The sequence below is a fragment of the Poecilia reticulata genome, chromosome 12, assembly GCF_904066995.2.
Source record: "Poecilia reticulata chromosome 12, P_reticulata-male-v2, whole genome shotgun sequence".
NCBI lineage: Eukaryota > Metazoa > Chordata > Actinopteri > Cyprinodontiformes > Poeciliidae > Poecilia > Poecilia reticulata.
In genome coordinates this window covers 9,601,233-9,618,603 of record NC_088841.1, presented here as the reverse complement: position 1 = coordinate 9,618,603, position 17,371 = coordinate 9,601,233, and the positions used below count along the sequence as shown (strand labels likewise).

Sequence of the window (17,371 nt, the reverse complement as noted above, 5' to 3'; positions counted from 1 at the left end):
TACTGTGTCGTAATCTATAGATTCTGTTTTAAGGCGTGACTATGAAGGAGCCTATGTGTGTTGTAAACTGACTTGTCGGTTTAGAAAAACAATGGAAAGAAATGGAAAACCTGATTTATTTTTTTTCATGTCAGTGAAAGTTTAGATTTCCTGTCTCTGTAATATCTCAAAACATTTGCCCTTTAAAATAATGTACAGTATTTTAAAAAGCAAAAACATTTTATAGAGAATTGTAATGCATCATATATGCCTGTATGTTTCATCAGTGTTTTCCAATCTCTGTGTTTTTAACTCCTCACATTGATGCGGTGTCTTTGAAGAATTTGAGATTTAAGGAATCTGTGTTGAAACAAAATTATAGGTTCCCTATAAATTTAGCCTATGAAAAAAAGAACAAAAGAACAAAATCTTTAACAGTAACTTGTCTGCTGCAAGATTCTGACTGGGCTTGGGCAGCACACAGAAAATGCCCAGGTTAATTTTAGAAATACAGCAGCTGTTAAGTGAGGGGCTGTGATGTCATCTCGAGCCCCATGCGTATGCCGAGCTGCATCGAGCTCAGAGACAGAGACAGACTGAAGAGCAAACGCACCGGGCTGCTGAGCGGACGCTGTGCACTGATGACACAATCGACACATCTTCAGGTAAGACACAGTTTTTGCAACTGATTTTTAGGTGCTGTGTTCACACACGCACTCACACACACACACACACACACACACACCACTGCAGCTTCACGTTACCACATCTCTTGCATGTGTCTTGATGTGTCTGACTAAGGATGCAGGCATAGCTTTGTCAGCATTTAAAAATGAATGACTGACACGGATCCCAATAATGTAGGGATTCCATGTATGACTCAGCAGACATATTCATGAATAATTAAGCGTCCAGTATTGTAAACAGTGCCAGTTCAGGACAGCAGAGGAGGCACTTTCCTCTGTCCGTTCACCGAGACAGGATGGGTGTGGCATGATGCAGCCCACCTTTGTCCTCTTTGTCCTCAGGGGAATTTTAGGTCCTACCTGGGACAAAATTTTGGCTTTTCTCAGAGTCGGACATTAAACTGAGGTCTCTCCGCATTAATATTTGCTCCACAAGAAGAAAACTAAACCAAATTCTACTTAAGCTACTTTTTTCCAATAAGACTCGTATGGGGATCATTTTGTTTTCGATGTTGGTAAAAAACAGCAGGATTTTGGCCTAGTTCAGAAGTTTACATACACTCATCATAATGAGTAATATTGTTCCATTTTCGTCCTCTAATTATTCATATGAGCAGCTGATTTTCCAGGGAGGACTCATTTTACAGCAACACAACTTTAATCATTTTAAACAAGCACAATTTGGATGTATTGTACATTCTCTCTAATTCACACACGTGTGTGTAATCATGCTAGTAAGTAAATGTATAGAATCCCATAATATCTTGTTACGTTTTGCACACTACAGTGAACACCAACAAGGTCCTGGTGTAATTAACATTCCCTGCAGCAGAAGTGACTGAGCTCATACGACAGGGTAGTTTCCTAACACACACCTGTTTTTAAGCCTGCTAGTTCAGACATGGAGGCTTTCAAAATGCCATTTCAGGAGCTTTATTTGAGCTTCTCATCTGCAAAACTTGTTTTCATGATGTGTGACTAGGATTATTGTTCTGTTGGAAAACCTCTAAGTCTCACAAACTGTTATTCTAAAAAGAAAAAGGAGATTTGTTTGGATATTCAAAACCAAGGAACCACCAAGTCTCAAGTCGGCCATTAGCCGGCAGATGTTTGAACATCATTCTCATTGCCTAACTAAGTGTTACAGTATAATACAGCACACTACAGTATTACTGGAGAAGTGCAGTAACTGAACTGAAGAGGTGCAGATTCAAAAGAAAAACTCTGCTCTAATAGGAACACCTTCAAGTCACATGTAGAAGCCTCCAGCAAAAATGTTTTATTTTTAGACGGGACAAGATTGAGCTTGTTGCTCACATTGACATGAGTCAATATGAGACAAACTGGTGAGCATGGTGATGGCAGCATCGTGCTCTGGATTGTTTTTTACTGCCAATAGTGTTTGTGTATTGCAGAAAGTGAAAAAAAAGCAAAAATGGAGGACTACTTCTTAAATGTTCAATTAAACTTCAAACTTGAGATAGACATTTAGAAGTAAAAAAAAAAAAGCATCTACCTTTTCCACCACATGTTGCATGTTAATGTAATGCATAATCACTTCATCCTGAAAAAAAGAACAGTGAAACAAATGTCTTATGTCATTTGTGCTTACTTTGCCGTCTACTGTGTCCAGAGCTGCTGCTTGCTGACCTGACTTCTGTTTCCTTTTCCTCAGGCGTCTGTTTTAACTTTGCTGACAGGCTTCTTCCATCAAGCAGAGGAGACTGACGAACACCAGACAGGAAACAATTCATACATGAAGCCTCCATTACGACCGGAAAGTCTGGTGCTTTTGAGAGCAGAGAAAAGGAGCCACACAACAGCAGCGTTTCATTTCTTTTGAAGCAAAAAGCGATTTTCTTGGACGGCCGGTGCTTGGTTCCTCTTTAGCTCCCTAAGCTTGCTCAGAAGGGTGTTTTCTCTTTTTCTTTTTTTTTTTTTGCAAAAGTGTTCTGTGTAAATATTTGCAGGCCATGTTTGGGAGCTGTGAGAGACGGAGGACACCGGGCGAGTTTAAGCTGTGACCTTTCGGTTTGATGGTGAAGGACCAGCTTTTTGATTTCTGTCAGCATATACTATCTGAAACTTTGTGGTGGACCTTCATTTTCCTTCTCAGCAGTTTATTATTTGCTGCCTTAAAGAGAGAAAGAGAAATAGATAAAAAAAGACACCTATAGACATTGCAAGTAAAATGAGTTAGTTTCCCTAGCGTATACTTAGCTTAAAAGTATGTTCTAACTCTAAACAAGCATGAAAGTGAAGACGTAAGTTATTTATAGTTAAAAACAGTTTTTTATATATGTGTATTTAGTAATATTGTGTAATAAATGTGTCAAAAATAATTAAATGTTTACATTTTAGGACTTAAATTAAAAATAAGCCAAATAGCTCATGTACATGTATCTTATGAGTGAGTCAAGAGTACCATCAACTCTGTAATATTCCTTCCCGCCATTCATGTCACTTCCTGACCCTGGCTGAGTCTGTAATGTGACCTGTGTTAGCTCTACACCTGCATCGCCTGTTTACACGCACCATGGGCTGCGTCGTGTGTTCCCAGTTGGTCGATATGTGGACTGTGAGGGCGAGGGGGACGGGCCGCAGGGCCGTGGAGCTCACCTCCTGCCCGCAGATGCTCAACAGAGGCTACCACCGAGTGACCGGCCTCCACTACATGTCGTCCTTCTCGGACGCTGAGGACTGCTGCGACGACAGCAGCTCGGCGAGCTCGCTCACGCTGGACTGGCAGCTTCAGGGGGCCGAAGGCTGAGATTCCTCCAGGAGTTCAATGTAATGATTTGAAATGTAGTGTCTTAATAGTGAATACAATGGAAGATGTTATTATTTATAAATTTTTTTTGTCTTGGTTTGCGGCATCTTTATTAATGATATTCAAATATTTTACTTTAACTTTAGTCAAATGAATTAACATCAACGGTTTGGAGTCAAATGTAGTCTGTTAAGGGAGCAAGTAGCCCATCCGACCTTGACGAACCGGAGCTCATCGTGAATGATGTAGCATTAAAATGCCAGGAGAAAGATGCAAATTGCTGGTCAGAAACTACAAGGAGGGCTGAGCTGAGCTGCTAATAATTGGATATTGAGAAGAGAATCCATGATTTTCTATGTGCCATCTTTTATTAAAACACAAATAAAAACATTTTGTTATTCCAAAATTGAAACCCCTTTGTATTTATTTTCTCGTTGGCTGTCTCATCTCCTACTTGAAAACAATGCAAATCTGACAAGAGCAAGGAAGGAAGGAAGGAAGGAAGGAAGGAAGGAAGGAAGGAAGGAAGGAAGGAAGGAAGGAAGGAAGGAAGGAAGGAAGGAGGGAGGCTCGGGCATCTGGTCAGGAGGCCTCCTGGACGCCTCCCTGGTGAGGTGTTTCGGGCACGTCCCACCGGTAGGAGGCCTCGGGGAAGACCCAGGACACGCTGGAGGGACTTTGTCTCTCGGCTGGCCTGGGAACGCCTTGGGATTCCTCCGGAGGAGCTGGAAGAAGTGGCTGGGGAGAGGGAAGTCTGGACCTCCCTTCTGAAGCTGCTGCCCCCTCGACCCGACCCCGGATAAGCGGAAGAAAATGGATGGATGGATAAAAACCTTTTGACCTATTCTGAAGACAGTTAGAATAGATATGGCAAATTTCAGAATAGACACTTGATATTTCATTTTTAATATGAAATCTATAATGGTGACATTCGAGCTTTGTTTCAGCTTTGAGGCATTTTTTCCCCAAGTTGTCTTATGAAGATAAAGCAAAACAGTTTTGTTGGATTTAGATTTTTTTTTTTTGGAAAGGAGTAACATTAACTGATGGCTGATAAAATGCTTTCTTGCTCACCAAGCATTGCACAAAGTTATACTTTAAAGAACCAAAGATGTCTTTAGTAAAAACTCCCAGTACTTTCTGTTTCCAGGTCTGTGAGTATTCCTTGGCTCTTGGAAAGCATCTTGAATTATTCTTTTGACTCTTCTGTCAGGAATCTTATGAGGATTTTATTGCTGGTGTTTGGTGAAAAAAAAAGTGCCGTCCATTTGTGGATTAGGACTTCATTCACTGGACGATTTAGAGCTACAGTTATATTTTTGCTGCAGCAAAATCTTTTTATATGATCCCATTCACACTCACTGCAGAACACTCCACTGTGAAAGAGCGGGAAACAAACAAAAAATGTCGAAGGTTGTTTTAATTGTGCTGAAGAAGAGTATTTGAAAGTGACGGGGAAAATACTGGGAGAATATCCTGTTTTCTGGTGAAATGAGGCGAAACCTGATCACGCTGTGACGCCGCTGCACAGATCGTGTTTGGAGGAAGAACAGCTCTGCACATCAAGCCAAAGACACCAGGCCAACACTGGTGGGAACGTGGTGATGTGGGCTTTCTTACACATCACCAGGCACCGCATTGACTGAGCGAAGGTCACAAGCACACCTTGTGTGTGAATAGTTTTTCCATACAGGAAACATTTTGACGTCATGACCAAAAGAAAAAAAAAAGACTTTTTCACAAACTCTGCAATATATATATATATATATATATATATATATATATATATATATATATATATATATATATATATATATATATATATATATATTATCAATGTCATTTGTGAATGTTAGCTTCTCATTTTCAACAGTAGAGCTATAAAGGTTGAAAAAGGTTATCATTTTGGAGAAAATCTCATCAATATAAATATTTCCACTAAATAAGAGGCAAATAAAAATGTTTGATAGAAGAAAAGCCTCTCAGACTCTGAACTCAAAGCGAGATGCCAGACAGCAATAAAACTATTATTTTTAAATTAGACAATTTAATTTCACATAATTATAGCGGTAGAAGCCATTTGTTTGTTAAATACTTAATGAAACATATTTACCGTGTTTAATGTTTGTTGTAAATGACGTATATTCACAAAGAACGAGGTAATTAGTCCAATTTTGTCGTTTATTGATTGTTCAGAAAGGGAAAAGAGTAGAGCTGCTGCTCCTCCATGTCGAGAGGAGCCAGTTGAGGTGGCTCGAGCATCTGGTCAGGATGCCTCCTGGACGCCTCCCTGGTGAGGTGTTTCGGGCACGTTCCACCGGGTGGAGGCCTCGGGGAAGACCCAGGACACGCTGGAGGGACCTATGTCTCTCGGCTGGCCTGGAAACACCTTGGGATCCCCCCAGAGGAGCTGGAAGAAGTGGCTGGGGAGAGGGAAGTCTGGGCCTCCCTTCTTAGGCTGCTGGGGAGAGGGAAGTCTGGGCCTCCCTTCTTAGGCTGCTGGGGAGAGGGAAGTCTGGGCCTCCCTTCTTAGGCTGCTGCCCCCGCGACCCGACCCCGGATAAGCGGGAGAAAATGGATGGATGAACGTTCAGAAACTACACCGGCTGTGATGCGCCACAGCAAAGGTAAACAAAGGTAAAATAACTGAACAGGTGATCAACTCACACATTTTTGTTCTCTCTTTGTTGTTTAAGCACACCTGTTGCCATGTCAACCGCTCTCTCCTCCAGGCGAGCTCAGCAATTTTCAGGCTTGATATTTATTTTGCGATCATTTATAAGCCTCTCATGAACACAGCGGTGGTTGATTAGTTAATTTTAAACTCCTGCTCTGCTAGTTATTTTGGTAATGGAACCGAAACGCACAGAATTGCACAACACCTTGTTGAAACAATAATTACTGAGATTATTTTTGTTGGGTCATTAATTTGAAAAGGTTTTGCTGACTTTTTTGTTGTTGTTCTTTAATAAAGTTATGAAAAGTTATGAACGTTTTGATAAGGAGCCAGAGGAGGACGTGCTGCTCTCAGCGTCCCGGCGGCATTCAGTTTGTCACCTAAAGCCGAGATCGACTCAAAAACTCCTGTGATCGACGTATTTCAACCTTGCTCTAGTAAAGCACAAAGAGTTCAGAAACAACATGAAATGGGGGAAAAAAAGCTATTTATTAACTGATTAAGTCGTGTTTTAGATTGTTCTTGAAAAACTAATCAGTCACAGCTGATTAGTGGGTGCACTCACGGTTGCACATGCAGTGAACACATTGATTTTTTTTTTTTACAGCAGACAGCCGCTCCCCTCTCTTGCAGCTACCATGCGTACCGCCGCTAAATCTTTTAGGGGTACGCAGTACCCTGCCGTACCCCCTTACTTTCACCCCTGTTTCCATGTTTCAACCATTTTAGCTGACAAGTGTTGAAGACAGAGTTGTGTGTAGTTTTCAGTGTTGGGGTAGCTACAGCAGGTGTTGCTTTATTAAAAAAGTGCAGCTGAACTATCAGAAATAAAACTTCAGTATGCATAAATATGTGTCATGTACATGCAAGACTATTTACACAACACTGAGTATACTCCACACAAATGATGTCAGGATGCAGAAAGCGGCAGGTTTGGCCACCGGAAGCCCCCTGCTCCTGAATCACAACTTCAGTGGAAAATGTTCTCTCTTTTGCAACCAACCTTGTAGCCCATATTTTGCCAGCAGTCTCGCGGGTGAAATCATTTTTCGGAGTATGATCTTCACCGTGTGCAGAAATGAAGACGTGTTGACTCCTGCTCTTGGGCCGTGTGTCAGAATTTGTAACGATCACACTCCCCCACACATATTTATTCACTGTGTGTAATTTTAAAATGATTAAATGGATAAAGTCTCTTGTGTTTTGGCTAGCTGTTAAGGGAGACACATTCTCAACATACTGATTTCAGAGAAACCTTTGAAAATGAACAAAAAACAACAAATTCCTAAGTTATTTATGAAGTTTTTTTTATTCTTGTCTCTCCCAAGTTCAGCTGTGTTTTTGATAGGCTATCAAAAAATCACTTTGTGGCTATTTTTGACAATTTTGCAGAAAATTGGTTGGTTTGGTTTGAAGATTGGCATTTCTTTGACCTTTTGATCCTGTGGCCATCATGGCAATTCAGGGTACCCAGATCTCATCTAAAAGATGAGATCTGGCCTGTGATTGTTTCTCCTAAAGCATCCATCCATCCATCCATCCATCCATCCATTTTCTTTACACCCTTGTCCCTCAGTGGGGTCAGGAGGGTTGCTGGTGCCTCTCCAGCAAACGTTCCGGGCGAGAGGCAGGGTCACCTTGGACAGGTCTCTCCTAAAGCAGTAAATATTAATTCCACTTTTCTTGTACTGTATCCTGGAAGTGCCGAGATGCTTATATAGATATTTTAGTAGATCTGGTTTAACCAGTTTGTGGAGAACAACCTTAACAGCAGGCGATGTCAGTAATGGGGGGTGGGGGGTATCCTGGATAATTCATTAAGGAGAATAATTTGTGCATTGTAAAAACTTCTTTCTTTTTAGGCCTACTTCGTGTGGTCAGACAGGTTCAGCTTGAGTGGTTTTTAAATATTTTTTATCTTTTACTCTACATGTTCGTGTGGTTTTTGATTTGCTTAGTCACGGTTAATTAAAGGTTTTCTCCACAACTGGAGTAGTCATGTTTTATATGTTTCTCAGTTAATAAATATAATCATTGTAAACCTTATTTTTCCGTATCTTGCTAGATAACCTAAAAACCTTTTTTTTTTCCAGTGACCAGAAAGCAAAGTCAGAATAAATCCGCAAAGAGGCAAATACTTATGAGACTTGATTTATTTTTGTTTTAAATCTTAGAAATGTAATGAATTAATCAAAAGTAAATTTTTTTATTTTTATTTTTTTACAAAGTTTTAAAGTGACGATAAAATTATCTGATATTCTTATTCCGAAAAAAAAAAGAAGCCTGAACTCTGCCTGCGGGCTCATCATGTTGTGTCATAAATAAAACATTTCCGTTTGTATCATCCAGTCATCTTTCTCTGTGGGTGGAGGCAGAGCCGCCTGTAAAAAGAGGTCCTGCCTTTGGGCCAACTCTCACTTTCAGCAGCAGCACAACGGGACTGGCGCTTGACTTTTATTTTTTTATTTTTTCATCCGCTGACAGTAATCCAGCAACAGTCATGATAAGAAACGAGGTTTTCTCCTGTTTTGTCTTCTACGCCGTCCTCCTGGTGATCAAAATGTACACTATCGCGATCATAACGGGACAAGTGAGGCTACGGAAAAAGGTAAGAAAATCAAGAGGGTTTTTAAAAAAAAAAATAAAATAAAGTTTAGTTTCGAATCAGTTTGACTTTCTCTCTCACTTTCTCTGCATTTTTCTCGGAAAAAAAATAAATAAAAAATAAATAAATAAAAGGCTTTCGCCAACCCAGAGGACGCGCTGAGACACGGAGGGCTGCAGTTTCACAGAGAGGATCCCTACGTGGAAAGATGCCGAAGGTAAGAGCGCAGAAAGGAAATGTTTTGCACTCCAAAGCAAACTAGGAAAAGCGTATTTGTACCCTAAACGGTGTAAATGGTAAAGCTGTGTGGATGCATTTGCGTGCATGTATGGCCAAAGTTCACAAGAACTGGACCCAGGGGGTTGTGTGTCTGTGTGGTGATTCCCGTTTGTTTCTGGTGGAATTTTCCCATCCAAATTGAGATGTGTACTTCTCCACGTTGTAGTGCAAGCATTCCCACTCTGAGCTGTTTGTTATAACATGTTGGAGAAAAGATATCTCATAGGAAGGGAGGGGGACAAAAAGGGGAAAACAGATGTGGGTTGTTTTTTCTTTTTTTGTTTTTTGCTGCTGATTAAAAGCAAAAACAACTCACTAAACTATGTTGAAATCAAGCTGAAAGCTATCTTGTTCAAGAGGTTTCAAAGCATGTTTTTGCAAAGCTTCATGCTGATGGAATGACAGATTTCCTAAGAAAAATGTTTTTAGAAGATTACAACAAAAGTAGAGGAAGGGAAACAGGAAAGTGCTCCGATGGCCTGATCCCAGTTAGCCCTTTTTTAAAGACCTACGCACTAATGTGTCTGCTGATGCTGCACGACGAACCGGACGTCGATTTATTCAGGGAAATTACAAAACACTCATCCTTACCCAAACAAGCAACAGGGAAGAATGCCGATTCTTTACAAATGAAATCCAAGCCTGAGTCACAGCTTGACTAGGAAATGCCACTTTTACTAAATGAGTGATCATATTTCCACATTTCTACATCATAGCTGAGTCACTAAATCACAAAATAAAACCAGAAGGAAACCAGTGGACTTCAGCCAGCAGATGCCAGCTGAAGTCCTACATTCATGGAACTCAGCAATTAGCGCGTTCAGATTTTTGTCTCATGTAGTTTGAGCTTCTTTTGTTGTTGTGCTTCCCACTGTGTGATTTCATTTTTAAAATGTGGAAGCTGCTGATTGTGTTATCCAAATCAAAGTGTCTATATGGGCCCCAGATGTGGGGGGGTTGCTCAGGCTCAATGGGTACTAAGCAGGCCTGGGATCAAAATTGACTCATTTCAAAGGACAAGTTTTAGCTGAATAAAGATGTATCAACCCTTTTTTAAAAAAAAAAACTATTGAATTACTCACCATCACGGAGAATATGTTCATATTTGAAGTTCAAATTAAGTTTGTTCAGATTTGCTGAGGGCTCTGAAGAGACTGCTTGGGTCGATCATTACTGGGTGCAACTTGGTCTGGCATTTGGTTAACTGATTAAAAAATTGGGACACATGAAAAGTAAACATATTTTTATACTTTTCCTGTGTTTTTTTGCCAAACCCTCACATAAAAGTCTAAAGAATCTTTAGACTAAAGAATCTACTATAGCTGTACAGCTATAGTACAGCTACAGTACAGTAGCTGTACTGTAGCTGTACTATAGCTATACAGCTTCTATGGACTCAAGTCAAACGAAAAAAAGAAGAAGAAAAAAGATGCCTGCTTATCAATTAAAGCCTTTTGTGTTCAAAACCAGTTACTCTAGGATTGGTTTGCGGTTTCTCCCAGGAATCCATTGTTGGGAACCTTTGTGCTTGTCTCAGTTTCAGTGACACCCTAGGTGTTCGTTAGGGGTTTTCTATCTGGAGGAGGGTGTGGAAAGAATGGAAGGCATCGCAAATCAATTCACTTCTAACATGCAAATAGACTGAGAATATAAAAGTAGAAAATATTCATTGTTGCTTGCTAATGTAACTGGCTGCTTTCTAAGAAGTTCCCAGCAGGAGGGAACAGTACAAACAGGAAAGTGACAGCAGTTCTCAATCTGAATCTTTTCATCTCCTCTTCAGGGCTCACCTGAACGACTTGGAGAACATCCTCCCTTTCCTCTTCCTGGGGGCCGTCTACTCCCTCACCGGACCTTCGCTAACTGTGGCTCGCCTTCACTTCCTCGTGTTTTTTCTCGCCCGCGTGTTGCACAGCCTTGCCTACCTGTTGGCCCTGCGAGCACCCACCCGTTCTCTGGCCTACACCGCCGCACAGGTGCCCTGTGTTTCCATGGCTGTTCAGATCCTGATGTCAGTGGCATCCTTCGCCTAGTTTTCAAAGACGTTAGGAGTGAAGAGAAGTCAAAAGACCAATCTTTGGACGCCCATTCATGACCTATATCAGAGAGGGTTAACTACGGGTTCCTATAGAAAGACAGTGGGAGTGCAATATAAGCTGTTGGATTACGCCTGAGCGTTTTTAAAAAAGTTTTATTTTAAAGTAAGATCCTGTCAGTATTTTTATTGTTATGCTTTAAAAAATGTGACAATGTCTCAACAGATTTTGAAGTACAATGTTTGACGCCATAGACTCTACTGATGTATCTAAAATGCAAATGAAGTTTGATGCAGATTTTTTTTTTTTTTGTTTTAACAGAAATTTCTTGAAATCTAGTGACTCAAAGCCACTTTGGGATATTTTTTTTCCAGCTGTACGTTGATCCCTAACCTCTCCCGTGTTTACACTAAACACAGACCACCATTGGTGTGGTTTTGTACACTTATGGTGGCTTAGACTGTTTCCTGCGTAGGTGTTCTGACTGTCACGAAAAGCCTTGTTTGAATATTGTATGAAACGGAACCTGACTGACGGGGTGTCGAAATATCAAGTCAAACCTATTTCTCTTAAAAGGACTGAAACATGAACGTGTCTCAACAGCCTGCAAGAACATAGAAAAAAAACAAATCTGTGAAAATATATCCTGAGGTTATCCTTAAGGTTTTGTAACTAATTTATTACTCTTTCTTTAGCTATGCAGGCTCATCAGGATATATATTTTTAGGTAATAAAACAGTTCCTGCCCTGGGAGGGAGAACAGCCATTGTGTTGTAATTTCAATGATCAGGTTGGTTGTTGTTTTAGCCTGGCTCTGCAGAGACTGGTTTGGAACGGGATGGGGCCCCATTTTATTTTTTTTTCATGTGCGAGTGAGATGATCCAGAAGTCCAAGGCAAACCTCCAGCATTCCTGCGCCTGTTACGTAAAACTCTGGACCCGGCTGAGCTCACTTTCATTACAAGAGGGGTGTTGGGAAAGAAGTGGGGAAGCATCACAGATGTATTTACGCTTAAATGCCAAGTCATCCATCCTGACTTTGAAAACATATGGGGTGTGTGGAGTTTCAGAAGTTTTTTTTTTCTCTTTCCCCCTCTGTCGACAGACTTTGTCTCAGTGCTGTATAACCTGAAGCCACAGTTTTCCCACTTCTGTACATCATATTCCAGTAATCCTACTTCTGGTTATTTTACAAGTGGTTGAGATTATTTAATGTTAACATAAAGCTAAAATCCATTGTGGTCACTGATTTTTTCCCCTTTACGTTTTTTGTTCTTTTTTTTTTTTTTTTACCACACAAAAGATACGATACAACCGACCTAGTCTGTGGGAGGACTGGAAAATTCCTGCTCTGAAAGACAGAGCTCTCATAATACATATAATCTGGAGGACACATAAAGCTCACCTGCAAAGAGCAAGGGTGTGTCTTTACCTTTTCAACCTCTTCTTTTCTGTATACGGGTAAATTCAACTAATGCACACAATACAGGACATTTATTTACCCCTTTTTGTGTGTATTCTTTTTGTGTAGAACAGGTTGACAGCGCCTCGGTGTTCATTTGTAGCTCTTCCGCCAACAAAAACGGAGGTTGTTATTGACTAGATATCCTGTTGTTGAAGGGAGAGAGAGAGAGAGAAAAAAGGCTAATTTCAGTAAGGAAACACGACAAGCAACAAAACGGGTAGAAATATTTGTTTGATTGCTTTATTAACGTGGACTTTCGTGAATATTTAGCACCACCTTGTGGTCATGTTGTGAATCTACAGATTTGTCCGATGGAGAAATAAATACGGCTCTTCACTTCTTATCGGCAAGCCTGAAGCACGAAAGAAAAAGTTGTTAGACTTTATGACGAGCATTTTGCTGCACTTCTCTTGTGATTTTAGAATATTATTATTATTTTCCCTACATTTATGTTTGTAGATAATAAGGAAGCTTCTGATTACTAATTAAAAGTTTGAATTTGGACAATTTGATCAACATCAAAACTCTAGTAATGAATGAAAACTAATGAATTTCAGTTATACTTCTCTTTTAGATAATAATAGGTTTACCTTTAAATGTAGCAGTGTCTTATTTTGTAAAAAAAAAAAAAAAGAAAGAAAACCACTTAAAATTCATTTTTACCTCTCACAAAATTATGTGAGAAATTATGCTTCTGTAATTTAAAAAAAAAAAAAAAAAAAAAAAAAAAAAAATATATATATATATATAATATATATATATATATATATATATATATATATATATATATATATATATATATATATATATATATATATATTTCCCTCTTATTAGGTTTGCATTTGGGGAAGAAAAATAATTTTGATAATCTTTACTGACCTAAATCAGAAAAAGTTAATTATCACCAAACTGTTATAAGAAAAAAAAATGTTTTTGGAGAGTTTGTGTACATATCTGTCATACGATATTGGAGCAATAAAAGTTGATCTCAAAACCAAATCCAGTGAGTCACGCGATTGAAATTCCATAAATATTTATTACATATCAATGAACAGAATCAACTACTTTCACAGCAGTGGTCTACAGCACTTGTTAAAAATAACTGTTTAAATAATAGTAATAATAATAATATAGTTCAGTTTCATTTGAGGCCACATTTGATGCACAAACATTTACAAGTACTTGGCATTAAAAACGATGGCGATACAATATTTTAAGACACTTGGTGTAAATTATTTTTTTGTACATTTTCTTTCGTTTTGATATCACAGAGAAGTTCAGCGACAATCTAAACAGGAAATATAGATTTTATTACAAAAAGAAAAATAGAAAAAGCAGTGAAAAAGCAGAGGGGAAGTGTAACTTGAGCAAAGTGAGATAAAACAGGACCCATATGAGTTAGTGAAGCAGTGTTTCCCTTAGTCACCTTTAATTCAGAGATTTAAAAAAAAAATTGAAGTAGTAGTTTCCCCCCCCCCTCCTCCTTTTAAGTTTGGTAACCATTTTGGAGGAATCCGTGCTGTGGCAGGCAGAGAAACAGGGGAAAAGCTTGAAGGGAAAGAGAGTGAGGATAAGGGTTCATGCAACATCTTACAGCTGTTTTCTTGTGAAATATATATCTGTAGACGCACTCTCTTACCCGCCTTACAACTCCTAGTGTGAATCTCTTCTACGCTTTCTACTTTGGTCCTACTCTGCTGCTCCTCACGCCTTTCAAGCCGCGCATGTTTTAAGGAGTCAGACACAAACCGATTTTATGACGTTGATTAGTTTGCATACAGCCTCGTCTCCCATCACGGCGAAACGCTGTACCCCACTGCAGAGGAAAACGGAAAAAGATGGTTTTCACCTGGTCATGCCAGTTTCAAAACAGGTGAAATATAGGCAGAAGCTTAGAAGATCTTGCCTTTCAATAAAACCTCATGAATTATAGTTTGTTTACTATTTTTTTTAAAGAAAGAAAAAAAAAGTGAGGTTGAAGAGGAAATTGGAGAAAGTTTATTTGAGCTATCTGTTGGTGCTTGACGCAATGAGGTGTTTGCATATTGCAGCACTAAGTTTTGTGGATAGGATAAAACACATTTGCAGATTAATTGTATTTTTAACAATAGATGTGCAACAATGCCGCAGACGTAAAGTTGTGTGTTTATACACACAATCTGTTCGATCTTGGGTTTTGCCTCAGTTCCTTTCATATGGGACAGTAAAGTTCCCATACTAATGATCTAAGAGGTCCACATGATAACAGGGACACCGAGTCTTTCTTCAGTGTGCATCGCCAGATGGATTAAATGCGAGTCTGATCAAGAATGACAGTCTTTGGCTGCTGTCAGGCCTTTTCGCAGATGTTTTCAGGCACTTATGTCGCTGTAAATGGTCATTTGGATACAAAGGGCGGCCGAGGTGTAGCTTGGAAAGCGGCCCGTGTCAAAAGAGCCGGCTGAGTTGAATTTAATGTGAAATGAATGCAACTTAAATCTTACACCGTCTAAAGTTGCCACATTACAACCACAAACTTCAGAACATTTTTCAACAAGTTTTACTGATAGACCATCACAAGGCAGCATTTAACTGTGAAAAGAAAATGATAGGAAAATGTGCTCTGGTCATGGAAATGGATATGGTGAGATGGAAAACTTATCTCTGCGCATTTCCCTGAAGACAACGTTACCATATTAAAATATGGTGGTGGCAGCATCATACTGTTGAAATGCCTTTCTTTAGCAGGAACAGGAAAGCTGAGTTGATGGGAAGCTAAATGCAAAGAGAGACTGGAGTGGAGCGTCACCGTCTAGCAGGAAAATAACCTTAAATATGCAGCTAGAGTAAGCTTCAACAGTTTAGATCAAGATATGTTCGTTTGTTAGAATGGTCTAGTCAAAGTTAAAGCCTAAATGCAACTGAAAATCCGTGACAAGAACTGCTGACTGAGTTTAAACTATTTTCCTAAACACTATAGAGAAAAATATGAGCCTTAGGAGTCATCTGGTAGCGACTCGAAGCAGACGCTTGTTCTGGAGACGAAATTACTGCAGAGTCAGTGACTCGATGCAGTCAGCTGAGTTACATTAGAAAACTAAGTTTACTAAATGGGATATTAAACTAAGCTTTGCTGTAATTACTAGGACAGACTTGAATGCATTTGAATTTGATCTGTGTGGTCGAGGTGCTTTGAGACATCTGTTGTCATCCGGTGTAACATAAATGAACCGAATCGATAGACACACGTTCCAACATGGACGCATTTCCAATTTTCATTTGCTCACCATTTCGATCACTACGCATAACTTTCTTTGTATTTCCTAACAATAAGCTATTTTGTATTGGTCTGCTACTTAAAACTCCCAATAAAATAAATAGAATTTTGTGATTCTAACTTTTAAAAAGTTTAATGGGTAGGAATACTTTTGCAAGGTCCTGTGAATCCGTCTCTCGGGGAGGTCGGAATTCAAGAAGCAGAGGTGGAGAGTTGGAAAGAAGGGACAAATGTGAGGATGAAGGTATTTCGCAAATGTCTCTCATTTAGGGTTGTTTAATGTTTCGTATTAGGTGGATTATCTCTATAAGGGCAAACGAAAACAAGTAGAGAAAGCGTGCATATTGGACCCTTTTCTGAAAAGTCCAGAAAAGCTTCTGGATAATGTTACAGAGAGAAACATATGATGGTTAAAATTAGTAAAAAAAAAAAAGAAAAAAAAAGTCTTGCCTTATAATTTAAACCTACTTGAATTATTTCATTTCCTACTAAAGCTTTACTCAAATTTTAATCAACCATGCAGCACACAACAGATGTGTCTCATTTCTGTCGTTTGTGTACTTCGTCAGCCACGCTGGCCTTAGTGTCGGGGATTTCTTCGGCAGTAAACAAACTCGTGTGATGTGGACTGCAGCGACGGCTGCCACAGTCGGACGCCACGATGCCGTGATTATTGTGAGTGGATCAGTGGTGGATGCTGGGAAATGGCACTTAAGGGAGATTTTTTACCTCCTGCCCTGTCTACCTGTTTAGTGGTGAGTGAGGATCGGTGCAGAGAGCAAAAAGCAAACAAACAATAAACAAAACATAATATCACTGAAGGCTGGAGCAAAATTGATTTTTTTTTTTTATATATAATATATCTATAAATATGTATAAACAGATCAGACAGGTGTGCCTGGCACTGTGTGCAGTTTGGTGTATAAACAGATGTACACATACAGAGCGGAGCGGTGTCATACAACATTTGCAAGCGGATCTGAAATAATGTACAACACGGAGTCGGCGGCTTTAGAGGGAACCGCGTTCAGATGCACAGATGTTTGCGGATCTACGTTCAGTTTGCCCGTCTCTCAAAGCTACTGTAGATGCTGGAACACACCCGGGCATCTCGCAGAACCTCACAGCGTTTTTTTCTTTTTTTTTTTTTGGGTCATCAGCCGCAGGGCCACACAAAACACCTGATGCAGTGACGCACGGTAAACATGAGCTGAGACATGTTTTCGTTTCTCCCTCCAATACCCTGATGGATGGATGGAGAGACACAGGATACTAGAAGGCAGGGATATATTTCAAGAAACTAATTTAAAAGGCAAAAACAAAAAAAAAAAGAACAAAATGACTGTGACAGCACAAAGGTATGGGAGGAGAGAAGTGCACAACAGGATTGTCTTCACTTTAGGTCCAGGACATCGTCTCCGAAGGACGTGGAGAAGGCAAACGCGCTGGCGAGAGGCGGACTGCCCTCCTGCAGCACCACCATCTCCGGATCGGCCTCCAAGGCGGACGAGCAGTGCAGCTGGACGTCCAGCTCCGCGTCCACTGAGTCTGAGGCTAACCTGCTGAGCAAAGAACTGTCAACAAACTTTACTGAAAAAAAGGAAAGCAAAGAAGCTAT

General features: G+C 39.8%; 2 protein-coding genes across 9 annotated transcripts in view; one reads left to right on the top strand and one right to left on the bottom strand.

The window, feature by feature from the left end:
- The first annotated feature begins 8,421 nt into the window (after positions 1-8,421).
- ptges (prostaglandin E synthase) lies at positions 8,422-12,533 on the top strand. Its single transcript, XM_008423643.3, has 3 exons — positions 8,422-8,720; positions 8,852-8,934; positions 10,780-12,533. The coding sequence occupies exons 1-3, from the start codon at positions 8,613-8,615 to the stop codon at positions 11,027-11,029; spliced, it is 441 nt and encodes a 146-aa protein (XP_008421865.1). The 5' UTR covers positions 8,422-8,612; the 3' UTR covers positions 11,030-12,533.
- Positions 12,534-15,614: 3,081 nt separating this feature from the next.
- The window catches only part of garnl3 (GTPase activating Rap/RanGAP domain like 3), an 80,109-nt gene continuing 78,352 nt past the window's right edge, over positions 15,615-17,371 (bottom strand). For 7 of the 8 annotated variants that reach the window (XM_081613778.1, XM_081613775.1, XM_081613777.1 and 4 more), the window contains one exon: positions 15,615-17,315. In XM_081613778.1, coding sequence (XP_081469904.1) covers positions 17,147-17,315 — 169 coding nt within the window. In that variant the 3' untranslated portion in view covers positions 15,615-17,146. The remainder of the gene's footprint in view (positions 17,316-17,371) is intronic. The other variant, XM_081613774.1, reaches the window with a different exon arrangement.

Coding starts and splice junctions, on each gene's coding strand:
- ptges (XM_008423643.3), top strand. CDS start 8,613: ATGATAAGAAACGAGGTTTTCTCCTGTTTTGTCTTCTACGCCGTCCTC. Junction 8,721..8,851: donor AAGTGAGGCTACGGAAAAAG/GTAAGAAAATCA, acceptor AATAAATAAAAG/GCTTTCGCCAACCCAGAGGA. Junction 8,935..10,779: donor TACGTGGAAAGATGCCGAAG/GTAAGAGCGCAG, acceptor TCTCCTCTTCAG/GGCTCACCTGAACGACTTGG.